This window comes from Polyodon spathula, chromosome 15 (assembly GCF_017654505.1).
Source record: "Polyodon spathula isolate WHYD16114869_AA chromosome 15, ASM1765450v1, whole genome shotgun sequence".
In the NCBI taxonomy this organism is placed as follows: domain Eukaryota; kingdom Metazoa; phylum Chordata; class Actinopteri; order Acipenseriformes; family Polyodontidae; genus Polyodon; species Polyodon spathula.
This window is the reverse complement of record NC_054548.1, coordinates 6743821-6760929: the sequence shown is the minus strand read 5'-3', so window position 1 is coordinate 6760929 and position 17109 is coordinate 6743821. Positions and strand designations below refer to the sequence as shown.

The 17109-nt window shown below is 39.2% G+C and overlaps 1 protein-coding gene across 8 annotated transcripts in view; it reads left to right on the top strand.

Moving 5' to 3' along the window:
- Positions 1-17109, top strand: part of LOC121327632 (mitogen-activated protein kinase kinase kinase kinase 4) — a 92178-nt gene that overhangs the window by 43485 nt on the left and 31584 nt on the right. For all 8 annotated transcript variants that reach the window (XM_041271760.1, XM_041271763.1, XM_041271757.1 and 5 more), the window contains exons 4-12: positions 1544-1669; positions 3255-3365; positions 6348-6438; positions 7159-7289; positions 7902-7956; positions 8115-8193; positions 9283-9458; positions 9637-9709; positions 11511-11721. In XM_041271760.1, coding sequence (XP_041127694.1) covers positions 1544-1669; positions 3255-3365; positions 6348-6438; positions 7159-7289; positions 7902-7956; positions 8115-8193; positions 9283-9458; positions 9637-9709; positions 11511-11721 — 1053 coding nt within the window. The remainder of the gene's footprint in view (positions 1-1543; positions 1670-3254; positions 3366-6347; positions 6439-7158; positions 7290-7901; positions 7957-8114; positions 8194-9282; positions 9459-9636; positions 9710-11510; positions 11722-17109) is intronic.

Sequence of the window (17109 nt, the reverse complement as noted above, 5' to 3'; positions counted from 1 at the left end):
ATATTGTGTTATTGCATGCTTGCACTGTGCCTGTAGGGCACCTCTGTCCGTGCTACCTATGTACATGTTCATCTTGTTATATGGACTACACACAACAAAACCTACAGAGCTTCACGTGAATGCGTTCAGAAGCTCAGCACTACTTCATCGCTGACCTGCATTGCCTTGTGTTGTGTTCTTCCATCTTCCTGTCTTAGAAGCATGGTCTGCAGCCTTTATAAAGTGGTCCAAACCCATATATCAGAGGACACTGCCATTGTTTGAATGTTGTGGAGGGGAGGGGGGAGAGAGAGAGGGAGGTATTGGTGAGTCAGCCATGTCTGGGCATGTTTCCATGGGATTTTTATTTATTTTTATATACACAAGGGAAGATATACAAATGGAAACAGAAATGAGCAAACATATTGATGTCAGTGTGCTATATTTTTACAATAACAATTTACTTTATGTAACTGTTCTGAATCATTTAATAGCCTGAAAGCATTCAAGCTGCCATTGTGGTTCACGTGCAGTTCTTTGTGTTTTGTAGATGAAGGGCACTTTTTGTAAAAAGGCAATTCATCAGTAACTTTCTGCACACATTTACCAATTAAAACAGGTACCTACTCCCAAGAGCCTATTTTTAGGAAGATAACATTACATTTCAAATCCAGTGGAAATATAACACTTGCAGAACTATTGGCTGAAGGTGGCTGTAATTCTTGCAGTTTAAGCAAGATTTTATAATTTTATATGACGTGCATATCGTTGGTGTAATTCCCTTGTGTAGGTATTTTGATTACACACATTTGTTATTGAAGTATAAGTAAATCACCACCTACAGTGGAATTACTTTATTATTGAGTACTTGGGATTCAAAGCACAAACAGTTGACGTTTTTTCTAATTTTTATTATTATGGTAACATCTTGAAGGAACATCAGGCAGACGCAGGTACTGCGTCACTCTGCTTTTATAATTTACTTCTACTTATTCACAATACTGATTTACAAAGCAACATTTTCAAATCTCAAATTAATTTGAACATAGCAGATAATACACAAATTATTTTGTGACAGGCTAGCAATATGAACAAAAATTCTAAAATTCCTAGTATCAGAGTATATGCATACAACATTTTTTTTTAAATATTACCGTCTGGTAGTTGAAGATAGTGTGAAATAAAGCACTGGTTCATATAATGAGTGTCCACTAAAACTGATTGGATGATAATCATAGTAATATATAATAATAATAATAGTTTTGTATTAAACGGTAGTAAATTTAAAATTGAAAATGGGAAGTCACGTGATAAGGCTCATTGCTGTTTTGATTTGAAGGTTAATCTCTTTCTATGGTAAAACTGATAAATAAAATGTCTGTGAATCCGGCAGCTCTTCAGATTCAAACTGTACAGATCAGAGTGTTTATACAGTACTTTAGTTACTGTTGTGTGTGTGCAGGTTTGCAGACCTCATAAGCAGGATGCAGTATAGGAGATTAAATTAGTACTGTTGTAGTTTATTTTGAAATCAAGGTTTTTTGATTATTTTGTTTTTCTCCAGGATGAAGAGGAGGAAATTAAACTGGAGATTAATATGCTTAAAAAATACTCTCACCACAGAAACATTGCCACTTACTATGGAGCTTTCATAAAGAAAAGTCTCCCAGGACACGATGACCAGCTGTGGGTGAGTACGTTACACGGGATCACCACGGCTCATGCGATTCTGAAAGCAAACCACAGCTATGGCACACAAAGCGGCAGTTTTCTGTGTCTAAACCAAGAGCCGAAGTATGTTCTATTGCATAAGAAGCGCTTCTATTTCCACAGTGAGGTAACTAGCTGTGTGTGCCCAATTAATGGGCACGTTTAAATCTGTTACTCGAGTCATTATGCTTTTGAAGTGAACAAAGTAAATATACAATACCTGTATGACCAGACAAGGTCAATATCATTCAAACATTTGAAGATTAGTGAAACTTTGTACCTGATTTGGTACCCCAAACAGCCATCATTTTTAGAACCTTTAAGTTCAAAAGCATTTAAACTGCGATGGTCTAGAGCAGTGGTGTGTAAAGTGTAGGGCACGGCATGGAGAGCCAGTAAGGATGGCACGACTGTGACTAGAGGCAGTTCTGTCCTTTTTTTTAAAGGATAGGAAATATAATAAGTACATAAATAACAGCTAATTAGTCCAAGTTCTTACCTTTTCAAATGAGACGTTGATTATCACTCTAGGACTTGTAGAACCGGAGAAATGATGTTTTGAAGTGGCTCGTGTCGGTGAAGCTGAAATGGTGGCTTCCATGTATGGGGGTACCAAGAGTAAAAAAGTTTTCTTGGATTTAATCTAAAAGTCTAAATTTAGCTTAACATGTAAATGTTAAACACATTCTTTTAAAATTTTAAATTTGTAAAAAAAAAAAAAAAAAAAAAAAAAAAAAAATTGTATGCAGAGGAGGCGAGGAAGTGGAGAGATTGGCTCTCGGAGTGTAAGGGCAGTTCTGCAGCATTCAGTGCCCAATCAAACACTGTGGGTGGGGGCTCGTTTTGCATGTTTGTTTCAGATTTACCTGCCAATTTTATTTTGTGACAATCCAGATTTTTCTTTTCAGATTAATTGGTGAATGCTTTTTTTTTTCTGATTTATCTTTTGGGTAAATATTGAATCACCAAGTGTGGGGGGAGAAAAAAAAAGTCTCCTAAGAAAAGGGGGCGGCATATATAATGTTTGCGCACCACTAATCCTAGATGACCATTATAGTAGAGTTGAATTGGTATTAAGTGTCCTTTCTGAAATGATTTGTTTTAAGCATGCCCACTTTTATATAGAGAGAATGAGAGCATTAGAATTTGTAGAGTGAGTCGTGTCACACACTTTCTTTTAAGCTATTAATGAGATTGCATTTTTCTGCTTCGCCAGAAAGCTCCTTGGCTTTAATCCTTCACTACATTCTAATGAGTCCATGTGGTTCAGGGATGGCTTCATGGTGGTGGCATATATGCATAAAAAACAATAGTTGTGGATGCTCTACTATATCAAGCCTGTACATTAAATTACATTTCATATGAAAAGGTCTATAGATGGAAGATGTTTATTTGAAACCGTGGAACTTCCCACCATTGACAGCTGTGCATGCTGGAGCTGTGGCTTTATTGTTGTTTTTGGCTGGACAGTGTTTTTCTTGGTAAGTGTGAAGCAGCTGTTTCTCACCTCCAGAGAATGTTGACGATGTAAGGTTCTTCCTTTTTTTTGTTTGCACGTCTTGTAGCTTGTCATGGAATTCTGTGGGGCAGGTTCCATCACAGACCTGGTGAAGAACACAAAGGGAAACACCCTGAAGGAAGACTGGATCGCATACATCTCCAGAGAGATCCTCCGGGTGAGAGATTTTCATCCCTACTTATTGTCTACACAGCGGTTCACTCCCTTCCGACCTAGGCATTTTGTTTGTTTGTAGGGTTAGTAGCAGAAAGGACAACCTTAAATAAACTTGAGTACTACCTGAGAACTCTTCTACTGAATTATGTTGGACCCTGTACAAAGTTAGAGAGGGTGTCTTAGCTAGAATTACAGTAGATATGTTTGCACTTCCATTGCTCCTTGTTTGCCAATTGTTAAATTTGAAGTTTTTAAAATTGTATTTACCAGTGAGGCAACAGATAAGTACGAAAGACACAAATGTTGAACGTTTAAAAAACATTTAAATGGAAAATGCATTACATATACAGTAGAGCGTGATAAATTCAAGAATATTTAAAACAAAAACAATTAGTTTGTCTGGTGCTGGAGGCAACTTTCCTGTCAACAGCTGCTGACCCTTCTTTAATACACTGGAACAATGTTCACAAGCCAGCACCAGTTAGTATTAAGACCTTGTTAGTGGGATGCATTGTCACTTGTAACACTCACTTGCTTAAAGAAAGTAGTCACAGCAGCCTTGTTACAATTCATCCCACCTACAGTACAAACTGACTTTCAGATATTGCCCCCTGATTCCATTGCCAAGTGAAATGGTTACATTTTGGATTCTTTCATTTTCAAGAAATGCAAAGTCTTGTCTTTGTTTCCACCACCTTTTTCAGCTGTGGCCCTCGCTGTCCTACAGTAAGTAGAAAACCAGACTCTGGTCACAAACAGCAAATGACAGACCAGCACTGAACTTTGTAAAGATTCTTGCTCATGTGTAAATGGGTCTAGAACAGGCCATTCTGTGGGTGAGAATAGTCCTTGCAACAGAGTATATAAACCAGTAACACTTCACTTGCTCCATTTCCCTCTGCCTCACCATTCTTTATGCATCATTATTCCTCATGTCTCTCTTGTTCTCTCCTCTCTTTTTCTCTCTCTCACACACACATTTTCACAGTGTAACTTCCTGTAAACCTGTTTATTCAGTTACACTCATAATAGATAGGTCAGAGCGAGATGTATGTTCCTTTTTTAAAGGAAAGCCAGAGCTCAACCTATACACAACTATAATAACTTTTTGCAAGTCTTGCTCTATTGGGATATAATCCAAATAATGCTTTTAAATATACAGGGTGATTTAGAAAATAAGTTTACCACATCAGCTCATGGTGCATTGATGTGGTAAGCTTACTTTCTAATCGCCCTGTATACCAAAAGCATACCCCATATGGTTACCGTTCCCCAAATTGGTTTACACATTAAAGAAGGTTGATGCCCACGTTGAAAAAATGTTTTCAAAAGTCAGAGAAAGCCTCAAGGCTGTTTTTTTAATTTTATTCACTGTACAATACCAGGAGGTCTTTATTAAAGGGATCGTCCCTGACAAAGGCTTTAACCTCTAGTAGCTGACAGAGACCGGAGTTCCTGAGCCAAACAGAAATACAATTGCGGTTTATTTTAGTGAAAAAACAGAGCATTGTTGGGGGTGGGGGTTACCATCTGTAGTCTGGTATCTTGTTTCGTGGCATCAAGACATTGAGCTATTGCAGCACAGTCTGGGTCAAATAAGCAATGCATTGTTTGGGCAGTTCACACTGCAGCATAACAACGGTTCCCTTCAAATCTGAAATGTAAGCATAGCTCACGCCCCCAGTCCGGAACCAAACCGATCTTCCTCAGGTCTCACTATCTGTAAGCAGATTGAGGCAGCATCTGTATACTGTACACTGCGTTGCTTGCTTCTTGCATCATGCCTGGGTTTTATCCCTGCAAGACATGCAAGGCCAGTCTGCCTGTTGAGGACAAGCACAGTAGATGCTCTTCCTGCCTGGGGCCAGAGCAGTCTCTGCAAGTTTTGCACACATTTTCTAAGCACACGCTGGAGAAATGTTACTCCCGAAGCTCTGTAGAGCGCTCTGCGTCCCTTACTACTTGCTCTAGGAGTCAGGGGACTTTGTGGCATCCTGACCGATCGAGCCTACATCTCCAGGTCTGACCCCTGAACGGATGCATTTGAGCTCTCTGGCATTTTGTAGGATGTCAGTAACCCTATTGACAGACCCAGAGCAGTGTCCACAAGAACGAGTACAAGTGGGCCGTCTCGGACGTGGTGCCTGTCTCGTGGGTTTGACCCCACTACCTGTCCCATGGCAGTTATACTGCAATTTTTGCAGGACACTTTTTGATGAAGGGAAATCCCCCTCCATGTTAAAGGTCTATCCAGGAGCTCACTTCCTGACAGGGCAATTTTTGAAAGGGGCTCTGTGGCTTCGGCCGCCTATGACGGACTTTGTTCCTCACTGGAGGTTAAACGTGGTGCTTATTGCACTTACGAAGCCTCCATTTGAGTCCATGCATTCAGCTCAGCTGAAATATTTCTCTCTCAAAGTGGCTTTCTTGCTTGCCATCACCTTCGCAAAGCAGGTGACTGAGATGCAGGCATTTCTCATTACAAAAGCATTAATTTTTAGAGAGGCCAAGACAAAGGTTACGCTCTGTACCAATCCTGCCTTTGTGATCTCAGCATTTCATTTCAACCAGTCTGTGGAATTGCTAAACCCTTTTTGGTGTGGAATACTGCATTCAAAAGTACTTCTAATAGAACATGTATAGTTTAAAAATACACTTGCAAAAATTCTAAACCAAATAACCCCAGGAATGTGACATTACACCAAGCCTATTATCAAAAGCATATAGTTTTTGTTTTGCTTTGAAAACCCAGACTGAAACTTTGAGAACTTGAACCTCAGTGTACAGATTTGTCTCCTAAACTGGTAGAAAGTTTTTAGACGGAATCTTGAAACTGGATTCGGGGACTGAGCAATGCGCACCCAGCAGAAACAGTCCTGGGATTCCACATCATCTCTGTTTACTGTTGTACAGCACATTCTTTGGGACAATTGCAGTGAAGGGTACAATGTAAACCAGATGTCCTGTTTTCTTTGATACGTAGGGATTGACACATCTTCATGCCCACCATGTGATTCACCGTGACATCAAAGGCCAGAATGTTTTGCTGACAGAAAATGCAGAAGTGAAGCTGGGTATGTAATTGGCAGGCTGCTTTATCTTCTGTTGCTAGGCCTAGGATTGCAGGTTGGGGTTGTAATTCTGTGTGTGGTCATGCTATCCTGTGATAACACAGTAGGATTAAAAACACACGCCACAAACGGTCCAATCAACAGTAACCTGTCACAGACCCAGCTGACATCCACAGACGGCACGTAACTGTCTATTGTAATACAGATCCAGGACCTTAGTATACCAATACTCCGCCCTGTACTTGGAGAAATTGGTCAGCCTTGCTCGTATAATATCCTCAGCTCTGTCTATGCAATACACAATGTCTACTGTTTATAATTTTATATTAAAGGGGTAACCATCTTTTGAATCAATTTTTTTAACTCTCAGATTTTTTCTGCCAGGCAGACTTATTTCCTTGTACTCTTGATGTGCCCTATAGTTATTGCTTCATTATATATTTACTTTTTGTTTATTAATTGCTTATTGCTGTAAATTTGTATTTTTGTTTAATGGGTTTTTATTCAAAATTGACATTTTAGGAAAATGATACTTTTTATCAATTCCGTGCTTTGTTGCCAGCTGTGAATAAAGTCTTGGGTTATAACTTCTGTCTGTTCTACAAAGCAGCTGCTGTGGGTGATCTGCTGTCTTGGAAGCCTGAGCATCTATGAGATTTCTGAGAGCGCGTAGCTCTCTGTTTGAAAGGGTTAAAGCTGATGTAAGCTAATTCTGGTTTGCAGTGGATTTCGGTGTGAGTGCTCAACTGGACAGGACTGTGGGTAGGAGGAATACGTTTATTGGTACACCATACTGGATGGCTCCTGAGGTCATTGCCTGTGATGAAAACCCAGATGCAACCTATGACTATAGAGTAAGGAAATCCTTGTTTGCAGTTTACAAGGCTTGTGTACTTGTACTGTGTATATTCTGTTCTACTAATTTTATTACAGCTGTTTCTATATTTAAAATAAGACCCTGCATATAGAATAGTGTTCAAGTCTTATTTTTATAAATGTGAGAAGCACAATGATTTTGATTGCAGCAAGTGTTGGATTCATCAGTTTTTAGCTTAATTGTAAAATGCTCATTGTGTCAAGCTGTCTTGGATAAAACTGTCTGAACCCATTCGATATTTTTTTTTTTTTTTTTGTTGTCATGTTAAACCATATGTCAACTAGTGCTGAATTTGTATAAATCCAGGCATCGAGTGTAAGTGATAAATGTGTTCATTTTAATGTAAAATTAGTATGAATTATTCAGAACCTAATGGTGGAAACAATTGTAAATAATGTGGAATTTGACTTCCCTAATCAAAAGTTCACCAGATCCTTCTGTTGAAGAAAATTGGTGTACCTCAACTTGGCCAGAAGTTTCATTATTTCACTGTAATCAATTGGACAGTGCCTCTTTAGCACGCACTGATGGTTTGATGCTCAATCTACCACCGCCTTGCACCAGGAGTTTATCGCTTTTTGTTTTGCAGAGTGACTTGTGGTCCTGTGGGATCACAGCTATTGAAATGGCAGAAGGAGCGCCTCGTAAGTATAGATGTTAACAATTTTCTTTTAAATGTTTTTAAACAAAATGCCTTCCTGGGCTCTTGTCAACACGCCTGCATGAATGAACGTTTTTCACATGTTTAAGACCTGCAGCCGTAATGCCTTATATTCTTCTTTTGTTTTTCTTTGTCTTGCAGCCCTTTGTGACATGCATCCCATGAGAGCACTTTTCCTTATTCCCAGGAATCCTCCACCAAGGCTTAAATCGAAGAAGTGGTAGGTCTCATTGATTTATCTAATAGTACCGCACAAGTAACGGTGCAGAATTAGAGAACCTTTCTCTCCTGCGGGATGTCCATCCTTGTCAGTGGAGATGCACTGGAGACACCCCATATCTGTGTAAGAATCTGACCACCTGTGCATATGGTGCACATTCTACTTTCTGTGGACGTTTTGTGATGTTGAAACAGTAGAATGCTATTCCTAGGGATCTGGTGTCAGGATTAAAAAGAAATATACTGCTTTTGCCTAGAATCCTTTATCTCCATTCATGAATGTTTCAGCTGCTAAGCTGTATTTCAGAACCCCGCCCCCTGTGGACAAGGCTTCGTTTCAGTGGGATACACTTTCTGATTGCAACATGGCCACAATAATGAAATTGTAATGCTGCATTTTTTTTTTTTTTTTTTTTTTTTTACACTTAAGGAACTGTCCCTAAATTTCACATGACTGTTTTGTGCATATCAATCATACTGTCTGTGGTTTTGTTCTGTGATTTTAATGAACTCATCTGGTCATGTCATTTTTGGAGTCGCTTTTGTCAAGCACACTATATACCGTATAATTATATATCTTTTGAACGGGTTTTACTTCATGAGCTGTATCAGAAATCAAATAACATCCCACCACTGAAAATACTAACAGGATAATTCATGTATGGCTAAATTATGGAAAAATGTAATTGCCAGACACCAAAAAATATATTTTTTTGTTTACAGATGAATGACTGGATACTGCAGCTTTGTGTGCAATTTTTTTTTTTTTTTTGCAAAGCACGCACTATTACTTGGTGGCCCAGTACTAACATTGAGTTTAAGAATAAAAATCTAAATGTTTTTTTCTCTACGTAAAAATGCATAGGAAGAAATGTTAAATGATGCACAATGCTGCTGCTTTTTAAAAGAAAACCATTTCTGTGAAACGTGTACAATTTCTGTGAAGCACTAAGGTTTCAGAATAGCAAAAAGCTGTTAGAAGCATTCAAGAAGACAGCTTTGTCAGACTCCCCTCCCTGAGATCAATTCCTGCATGAGGATTAAAGCACCATGAGTTAATTTCCCATCTGCTGCTGTTTGCTTGTCTCAGGTCCAAGAAGTTCTTCAGTTTCATAGAGGGCTGTTTAGTAAAAAACTACACACAGCGTCCTCCAACGGAGCAGCTGCTGAAACACCCCTTCATCCGAGACCAGCCCAACGAGAGGCAGGTCCGAATCCAGCTCAAAGACCACATCGACAGGACCCGGAAGAAGAGAGGAGAGAAAGGTAGATGGCACGCTTGCATGCCTTTTGCTTAACCTGCTTTTCAGAAATCTGAATGCATTACCAAATTGAACCGGAGTTCTGAACTCCTTTTACAGGGTGAGATGGCATTACGTTAGCAATTCGACTGTGAATGTGGACTGTTGTGCATGATGTGTACTTTGTGTTTTGTCTTGTTTAGATGAAACAGAGTATGAATACAGTGGGAGTGAAGAAGAGGAGGAGGAGGTTCCTGAACAGGAAGGAGAGCCAAGGTAACAAAGAGCATCTTCAGTCTGTCCTGGACTGATTCCATTGGCTTACTTGAACCCTCATAATTCAGTCCTACTTTTTTCCACACTCCCAACATGTTACGTCTTGGCTCAGAAGATCTCGCCATGTGTAAAATGTCTTGATTTAAAAACAAATTCATTTTTTGCGCAGAGCAATCTGTGTGAACGTGCAGTAATGTACAAGACCCGGGTTGTTTCAGTTGTCAATGGTGAATTTGTCCTTGGGTAAGAGACAGGATCTTGCAGGCTTCTTATCTAATCTATCTGACCCTGGGAAGTTAATAGGAGCCTGGAACAGGTTGTGTGTGGTATGCTTGACAAATTCAGCTGAACATTTTTGTACATAAGACCTCTCCCTTTACTTCAAACAAGAGGTGCCATGTTGCTTGGACTATCTAATAGTTTGACTTCTGTGCCTTGTCACATCGAGGGATAGACGCTTCACCGTAAGCATCTCTTCATGCTTCCTTCTACAGTTATTCAACATCCTGATAAGGCACTTGGTATAAGGCATTACTGGTGAACTCACTAGAATTTGTCTACATTTCCCTAGACTAAAGGTCAATAAACCTCTTGCTTTCACATGAATTCTAATGCAGCTAATGAAGAAGTTGAATTAGATTAAAATATTAGCTGTACTTTTAGGCTGCTGACTCATTTGGATTCTCCCCCCCCCAGTGCCCACATGTTTTTATTAAGGTGTTACATCATATTTGGTAAGTGTCTCTAAAAATCTCCCACACAAAAGGTACCTGTTTCAGTGTCTGGCCAGTATTAGTGGTAGGGAAACAATGTACTGTGGTGAAGCATCGTGAAACGCTGTCCTTGCCTTTTCTTTGACTTTTTAGTATCGTTTTCCCCATACCCCTCATACCCTGATAAGTGTGGATATGAACTTCGCGTTATTATTATTTTCTCTCCCTTTTGGTTTCAGTGTGTTTGTTTTTTACAATGAGTTTAAAAGCCTGTTAACTGATATCCTCTTATAATAGAAAAACAAAAAACAAAAAAAAAACTTCACAATGATTAGGAAAGAAGAAAGGTGTCTTGTTTTGGAGGCAAAAAATGAAATGTACAGTACAACAAGCACTATATTATAATGGTCAATAAGCAATTCTGTATAGGGACTTACTGGAGTTGGTTAATAAAATCGTGAGGGGGGGTGGTTTTGCCAAACTCTGTCCTGCATGGTTTCCACTACACTTACTGTTTCTATGGGGCTTCTTGAGTCCTTTTGAATCAACACGAACAAAAAATTGGCTTGGATTGCAAAATTGAAATGACTGCTTAACTGTTTGCCAGGATCTAGCACATGTTTTACAATGTTAATTACTTTTAGATCGTCGTGTAAAAACTCTTAAATCATAGTCGTTGTAATGTGCTTTCTTACAAAAAGTTGAATAGCAATACCTGTTCTGTCAATCCTAGTGAATTTGGTAAATAACCAGGTTAATAACTCTGTATATAGGTGTTTATAAGAAACCTCGGTCAAGCCGACAAATGTTCTGGCTAATTCTGTGTTAGTGTTTCTGAAAGCTTTAGTCGATTTATTTGCTTTTGTTTGTTAGTTTTACCAGGTATAAATGAGCATTTTGAAGTTACGGATGGATTAGTTATAAAACACTGCAGCTGATGCTTTTGTTGGATGGGTGTCTCCAGTTCTAATAGTTAATATTTATACCAATATTGTCCCCACTCTTGGTGAATGCCGATGCTCTACACCTGCCAAACGCTGCATTGTCTTGCGTGTTGTAGTGCTGACTGACTGTTCTCTCTCTGGTAGCTCCATCGTGAATGTCCCGGGTGAATCGACGCTGCGGCGGGACTTCCTGCGGTTGCAGCAGGAGAACAAGGAGCGCTCTGAGGCCCTGAGGAGACAGCAGCTCCTCCAGGAGCAGCAGCTGCGTGAGCAGGAGGAGTACAAGCGGCAGCTGCTGGCCGAGCGGCAGAAACGTATCGAGCAGCAGAAGGAGCAGAGGAGGCGGCTTGAGGAGGTGAGGAGTGCTCGGACCGGGGACAGATACCAGGGGAGCCTCAGATGGTGGCATCTTTACAGGGCTTCATATAATTGTTTTAAATGTCATTACGCTGCATTTGGCAAAGTTTATCTGCAGTTGGTTTATATATGCAGACTCTGTTTTCAGGACACCCAGAAAACCTTCACAGGATTAAGTCACAATAACTTTAATTGGGTACAATACACTTTTGTTTTTCAGATTTTCACACGGTAATTCCAGTTCAAACTTTTAAGCTTGGACAGCACAGTTATTGATTCTTAATATCTTTTCTCCTAGGACAGTTTCTGATTTTATAATATGTATGCATGCATTTATTTTTATAGATGGATACATGTGTAATAAATACATTCGTACATGAGTAAAATACATTAAATACATTAGTAAAATATTGTAGGAGAGATGCAAATTTTTCTTAAATCAGCATCTCTACATGTATGGCAGCCATTCCATTCCAGTGTCTGTTGAATTCCAACACAGGCACACCTCATTCTACTGAATGAGTTACTGATTAGGGGATCACCTGAACCAAATCTTATTTAACGAGAAAAAGTATAAAAACCACTCCTGTGGTCATCACTATCCTCTTGCAATAGGACCAGCTGGATAGCAGAACAGTGCTAGTAGTACCTCAAAAGTAATTGGAATCAAAAAATAACTATTGACCATGCCCGAAGAGTTGAAAAGGAAAGTGAGGAAAAGAAGGGTTCAATTCTGGCTTTACTGGCAGAGGGATACAGTGAGCGTCGGGTTGCTTCCATCCTTAAAATCTCAAAGACGGCGGTTCATAAGAACAAGGTCAAGCAGCACACATTGGGGACAACAAAGCTACAGACCAGCAGAGGGCGGAAATGACTCTCCACTGACCGGGATGACCGTCAACTCATTCGAATGTCATTCAGCAACCATAGGATGACATCAAGTGACCTACAAAAAGAATGGCAAACGGCAGCTGGGGTGAAGTGCACGTCGAAGACGGTTCGAAACAGGCTCCTAGGGGCAGGGCTGAAGTCGTGCAAAGCTAGAAAAAAGCCATTCATCAATGAGAAGCAAAGAAGAGCCAGGCTGAGGTTTGCAAAATACCATAAGGATTGGACCATAGAGGACTGGAGTAAGGTCATCTTCTCCGAGTCCAATTTTCAGCTTTGCCCAACACCTGGTCATCTAATGGTTAGACGGAGACCTGGAGAGGCCTACAAGCCACAGTGTCTCGTACCCACTGTGAAATGTGGTGGAGGATTGGTGATGATCTGGAGGTGCTTCAGCAAGGTTGGAATCGGGCAGATTTGTGTTTGTGAAGGGCGCATGAATCAAGCCAAGTACAAGGTTGTCCTGGAAGAAAACTTGCTTCCTTCTGCTTTGACAATGTTCCCCAACTCTGAGGATTGGTTTTTCCAGCAGGACAATGCTCCATGCCACACAGCCAGGTCAATCAAGGTGTGGATGGAGGACCACCAGATCAAGACCCTGTCATGGCCAGCCCAATCTCCAGACCTGAACCCCATTGAAAACATCTGGAATGTGATCAAGAGGAAGATGGATGGTCACAAGCCATCAAACAAAGCCGAACTGCTTGAATTTTTGCGCCAGGAGTGGCATAAAGTCACCCAACATCAATGTGAAAGACTGGTGGAGAGCATGCCAAGACGCATGAAAGCTGTGATTGAAAATCAGGGTTATTCCACCAAATATTGATTTCTGAACTCTTCCTAAGTTAAAACATTAGTATTGTGTTGTTTAAAAATGAATCTGAACTTATTTTCTTTGCATTATTTGAGGTCTGACAACACTGCATCTTTTTTGTTATTTTGACCAGTTGTCATTTTCTGCAACTAAATGCTCTAAATGACAATATTTTTATTTGGAATTTGGGAGAAATGTTGTCAGTAGTTTATAGAATAAAACAAAAATGTTCATTTTACCCAAACACATACCTATAAATAGTAAAACCAGAGAAACTGATAATTGTCTGAACAAATAACCCTTTCAAAAGCAGGTTACTTGCCCTTTTTAACATTTTCAAAACTGATGTATTTGTGTGTGAGAGACAGATGGGTTTGGCAGTCCTGTTTGTATACTGCACAGATTAAGTCATATACTGTATGTGGTCCAGTCATTTGCAAACAGCTGCTGGAACACAGACCTGCTCCCTGTAAAATTGGTTTAAAAAAAAAAAAAATACAAGCCTCTTATTAACATGTTGGCTGGGTTCCTAGACCATATAGATTGTGTCAGTGCACAGGTGTCTAGGCCTTGTGCTAGAGTATGATACTCCCCTTAGATACAGGGATGAGCACTGCGTTGAGCCTATGCATGTGGTGTGGAGGCTATTTTATTCATGACTTGCGTGGATTTCTTTAGCTCTTATTGGAACAGTCTGTCAGTGTATAGGATGGTATTAGTTGGATGAGCTGGGTCATTTCAGGAGGTGGGGGGTGGGCTGAACCACACTTGTGGCAAAAACAAGGATTCTGTGTTTTTATAGGCTTGTTTTTATTAAACCAAAGTGCAAATTGCACTTGGCTACTGTCTGTTGCAGAACCACGTGGTAGAATGAAATCTGAAATCCCTTCTTCATTGTTTTAAAGCTTTTATTTATTTATTTATTTATTTATTTATTTAAATCTGAGGTCTTGCCTCTGATTTTTACAGGGTTTTCAGGTTTTAGGATCCCATAAACACACCACTACTATGTATTTTCTGTTCACTTACTCCTGGGGCATGGGGCAGTTTACTGCATTTAGGGCAGAAAAAAAAGTTACTCATTTTTAATATATATATATATATTTTTTTTAGTGGGAGCCTGAAAACAGAAAGCAAGATTAAGTTGTCACAGGCCTTATTTAAGCACATGCCAAGGTCAAGATGTCTCAAGCACACGCTTCCCTCTCTGCCATTTATTAGCTAGAATGCCTTTGATTTGAAACAAGAGATTGCACAAAAGCTCAAAATTGGAATTTCACTTTCCTGATTTGCGTAAATTATCGTTGCATGGTGGCAGGTGTGGGGGAGCCAGATCCTTTTAAACCGTATTTAACATTTTATATTTAATTTCACTATAGTCTTGCGTGTTAGCTTTTTTACTGAATTTTGTGGGAGCAACAATTATCAATTATATTATGTATTTAAAATATGCTTTTATGCACTTCCCAGTAATATTGGCAGATTGGTCACTGTTGGCTTTTAAACAGCTGATCGAGCTGCAGAATAATGTATAAACACTCATTGTAAATATGTATTTCTGTTCATCTGCCCTCCAGCTCTGGCCAAATGTTTTGCATCACCATATAGAATGAATTAATTGTTTCATAAAGTCAATGAATAATGTTATGTTAAAATATTTAATTACATTCTGCATCTTGAATAACTTGTTTTTGAAGTGTCTTGTACACAGTTTTATGACTAAGTGAACATGCTCCGCCACTGGGTAGCAGTCTTTGATTGATAGTGTATCTTTTTTTCACCAGACAGCTGCTACAAAAAGGATATATCCTGAAATAACAAAATAACAAGTTGTTTTAGAGCTAAATAAATGCCAAGCTGCTACCGTCCGTTCAGTCCTTGCTGATCACTATACACTTCAGTTATTTCATTAACTACTGTAAACCAAACTAAAGTAGATAACAGCCATCTGTTTCATCCAAGTGATGGCCATTCAGTCAAAGTTCAATATTATTTCACAGAATCAGTTAAACTTTCCTCAATAGCTTGCTTACAGCACTTGCTGAAATACATAAAATTACATAATGTTCCATAAAAGGTTTTTAAGGGAGTCCTCACCAAGGCTTTAAAATAAAAAAATACAAGTACAACCTCCTATTAGCACTAGTGAATCACGAGCCCCTCCTTTTATATTGATAATCTATTGTTACTTAATTTACTTTATTGGTATCACAATATCTGATTGCAGTAGTTTTCAGTATATCCTACAATATAGGAAGTTTATAATGAACTCCAGTGACATTACAAGCTTTTATATATACAAAAGTGTCTAAAACCATATTTTTAAAGTTCATGTGCAACTGATAATGACTCTGGTAGTGAAATTATGAACGATTGATAACTAAAAGTCGGGGTTCAAAAGAAATGCTTGTTTTGGAAATGACCCGTCTTGTCAATCCGCCCAGTAAGATGAAGCAGCAGGCCAGCACTATTACCAAGGAGCTGAAGTTGTCCGGTGCGAAGCATTCCTGCTTTCTGGCAGGGCTGCTGCAGTGGTTACTGACAGGAAGGTGGTGGTTGGCGCAAGGAACTCCATCTCCTTGTTTAATTTGGCACTCCAGACAATGACACAGTTGTGCCCCTTGAATTTGGTTTCTCTGTAGACTGGCACTAATTTAGCTTTCTTTTTTTCCCGTGGGCAATAGACCTTTAAAAAAAAAAAAAAAAAAAAAACACTGGTATGGAGTTGTAAACTCACCCATGTTTAATACCAATTATTTCTTTGAACATCTAAAACGTATCAATCATCTCTGTTGACTAAAAAGACAGGGACTTAATGGCTTTAAAACTCTGTGACAACCATGATTTGGTTCTATTACTTGATTAACAGTAGCATGATTTGATTCTAGTACTTGATTAACAGTAGCATGAAGCTCAAATCAGGGTTTTGGTATGAAGCAATATGCCATTTTATTCATAGTAGTGGGGAGGCAATGCATGGTCAGTTCTAGGTTCCACACCTGCCACAAACTTTCGGTAACATGCACACTCAGATGTTTTTTTTTGTTTTTGCACTTAAATACCTGCAATGCAGTATATCCAGGCAAAATATCTTAAACACAAGTGTAAACTGTGCTGTGTAGTTTGGGAAACCTCACAGTCTACCTCAGCAAGACACTACCTGCAAAGTATTTAAAACTACAGTGCATTAAAAAGCTAGGTGCCTCAACTAGTCACTTTTCTGTACATTTAAATTGTTGGATTGAAGCCCTTCTCTACAAAGCCTGGTTTAGGCAGGTGCTAGGTATGCTTCACACCTCTCTTATCCTGAAACAGTAATTTGTGCATTAGTTAAACTTGATACATGTGTGCTACAGGTTGAGAAATGTGACCAAAAGCACTAAATCATGATTTTGTAGTCCTTCAAACGATTCTTGAATGATCAATACACAATTCTCATTTTGTTTTTTTGTTTTTTTTTTTGCTTTTTAACAGTGTTTGATTTTATCTTGCTACAAATCGCACATTGTCAGACTCATCATGTCGTGACCTTATTGTTCAGTTACATCACTGATTTGAGCTGTTCAAGTAAACCGATCCAAAACAACCTGACTGAAAAGCGCTTTGCAATCAGTGTTGACCTAAGGGTTTCGATCTGAATAAGGCTGTAATGGCAAAACACTTCAACTATGCTTCTTGCACAAA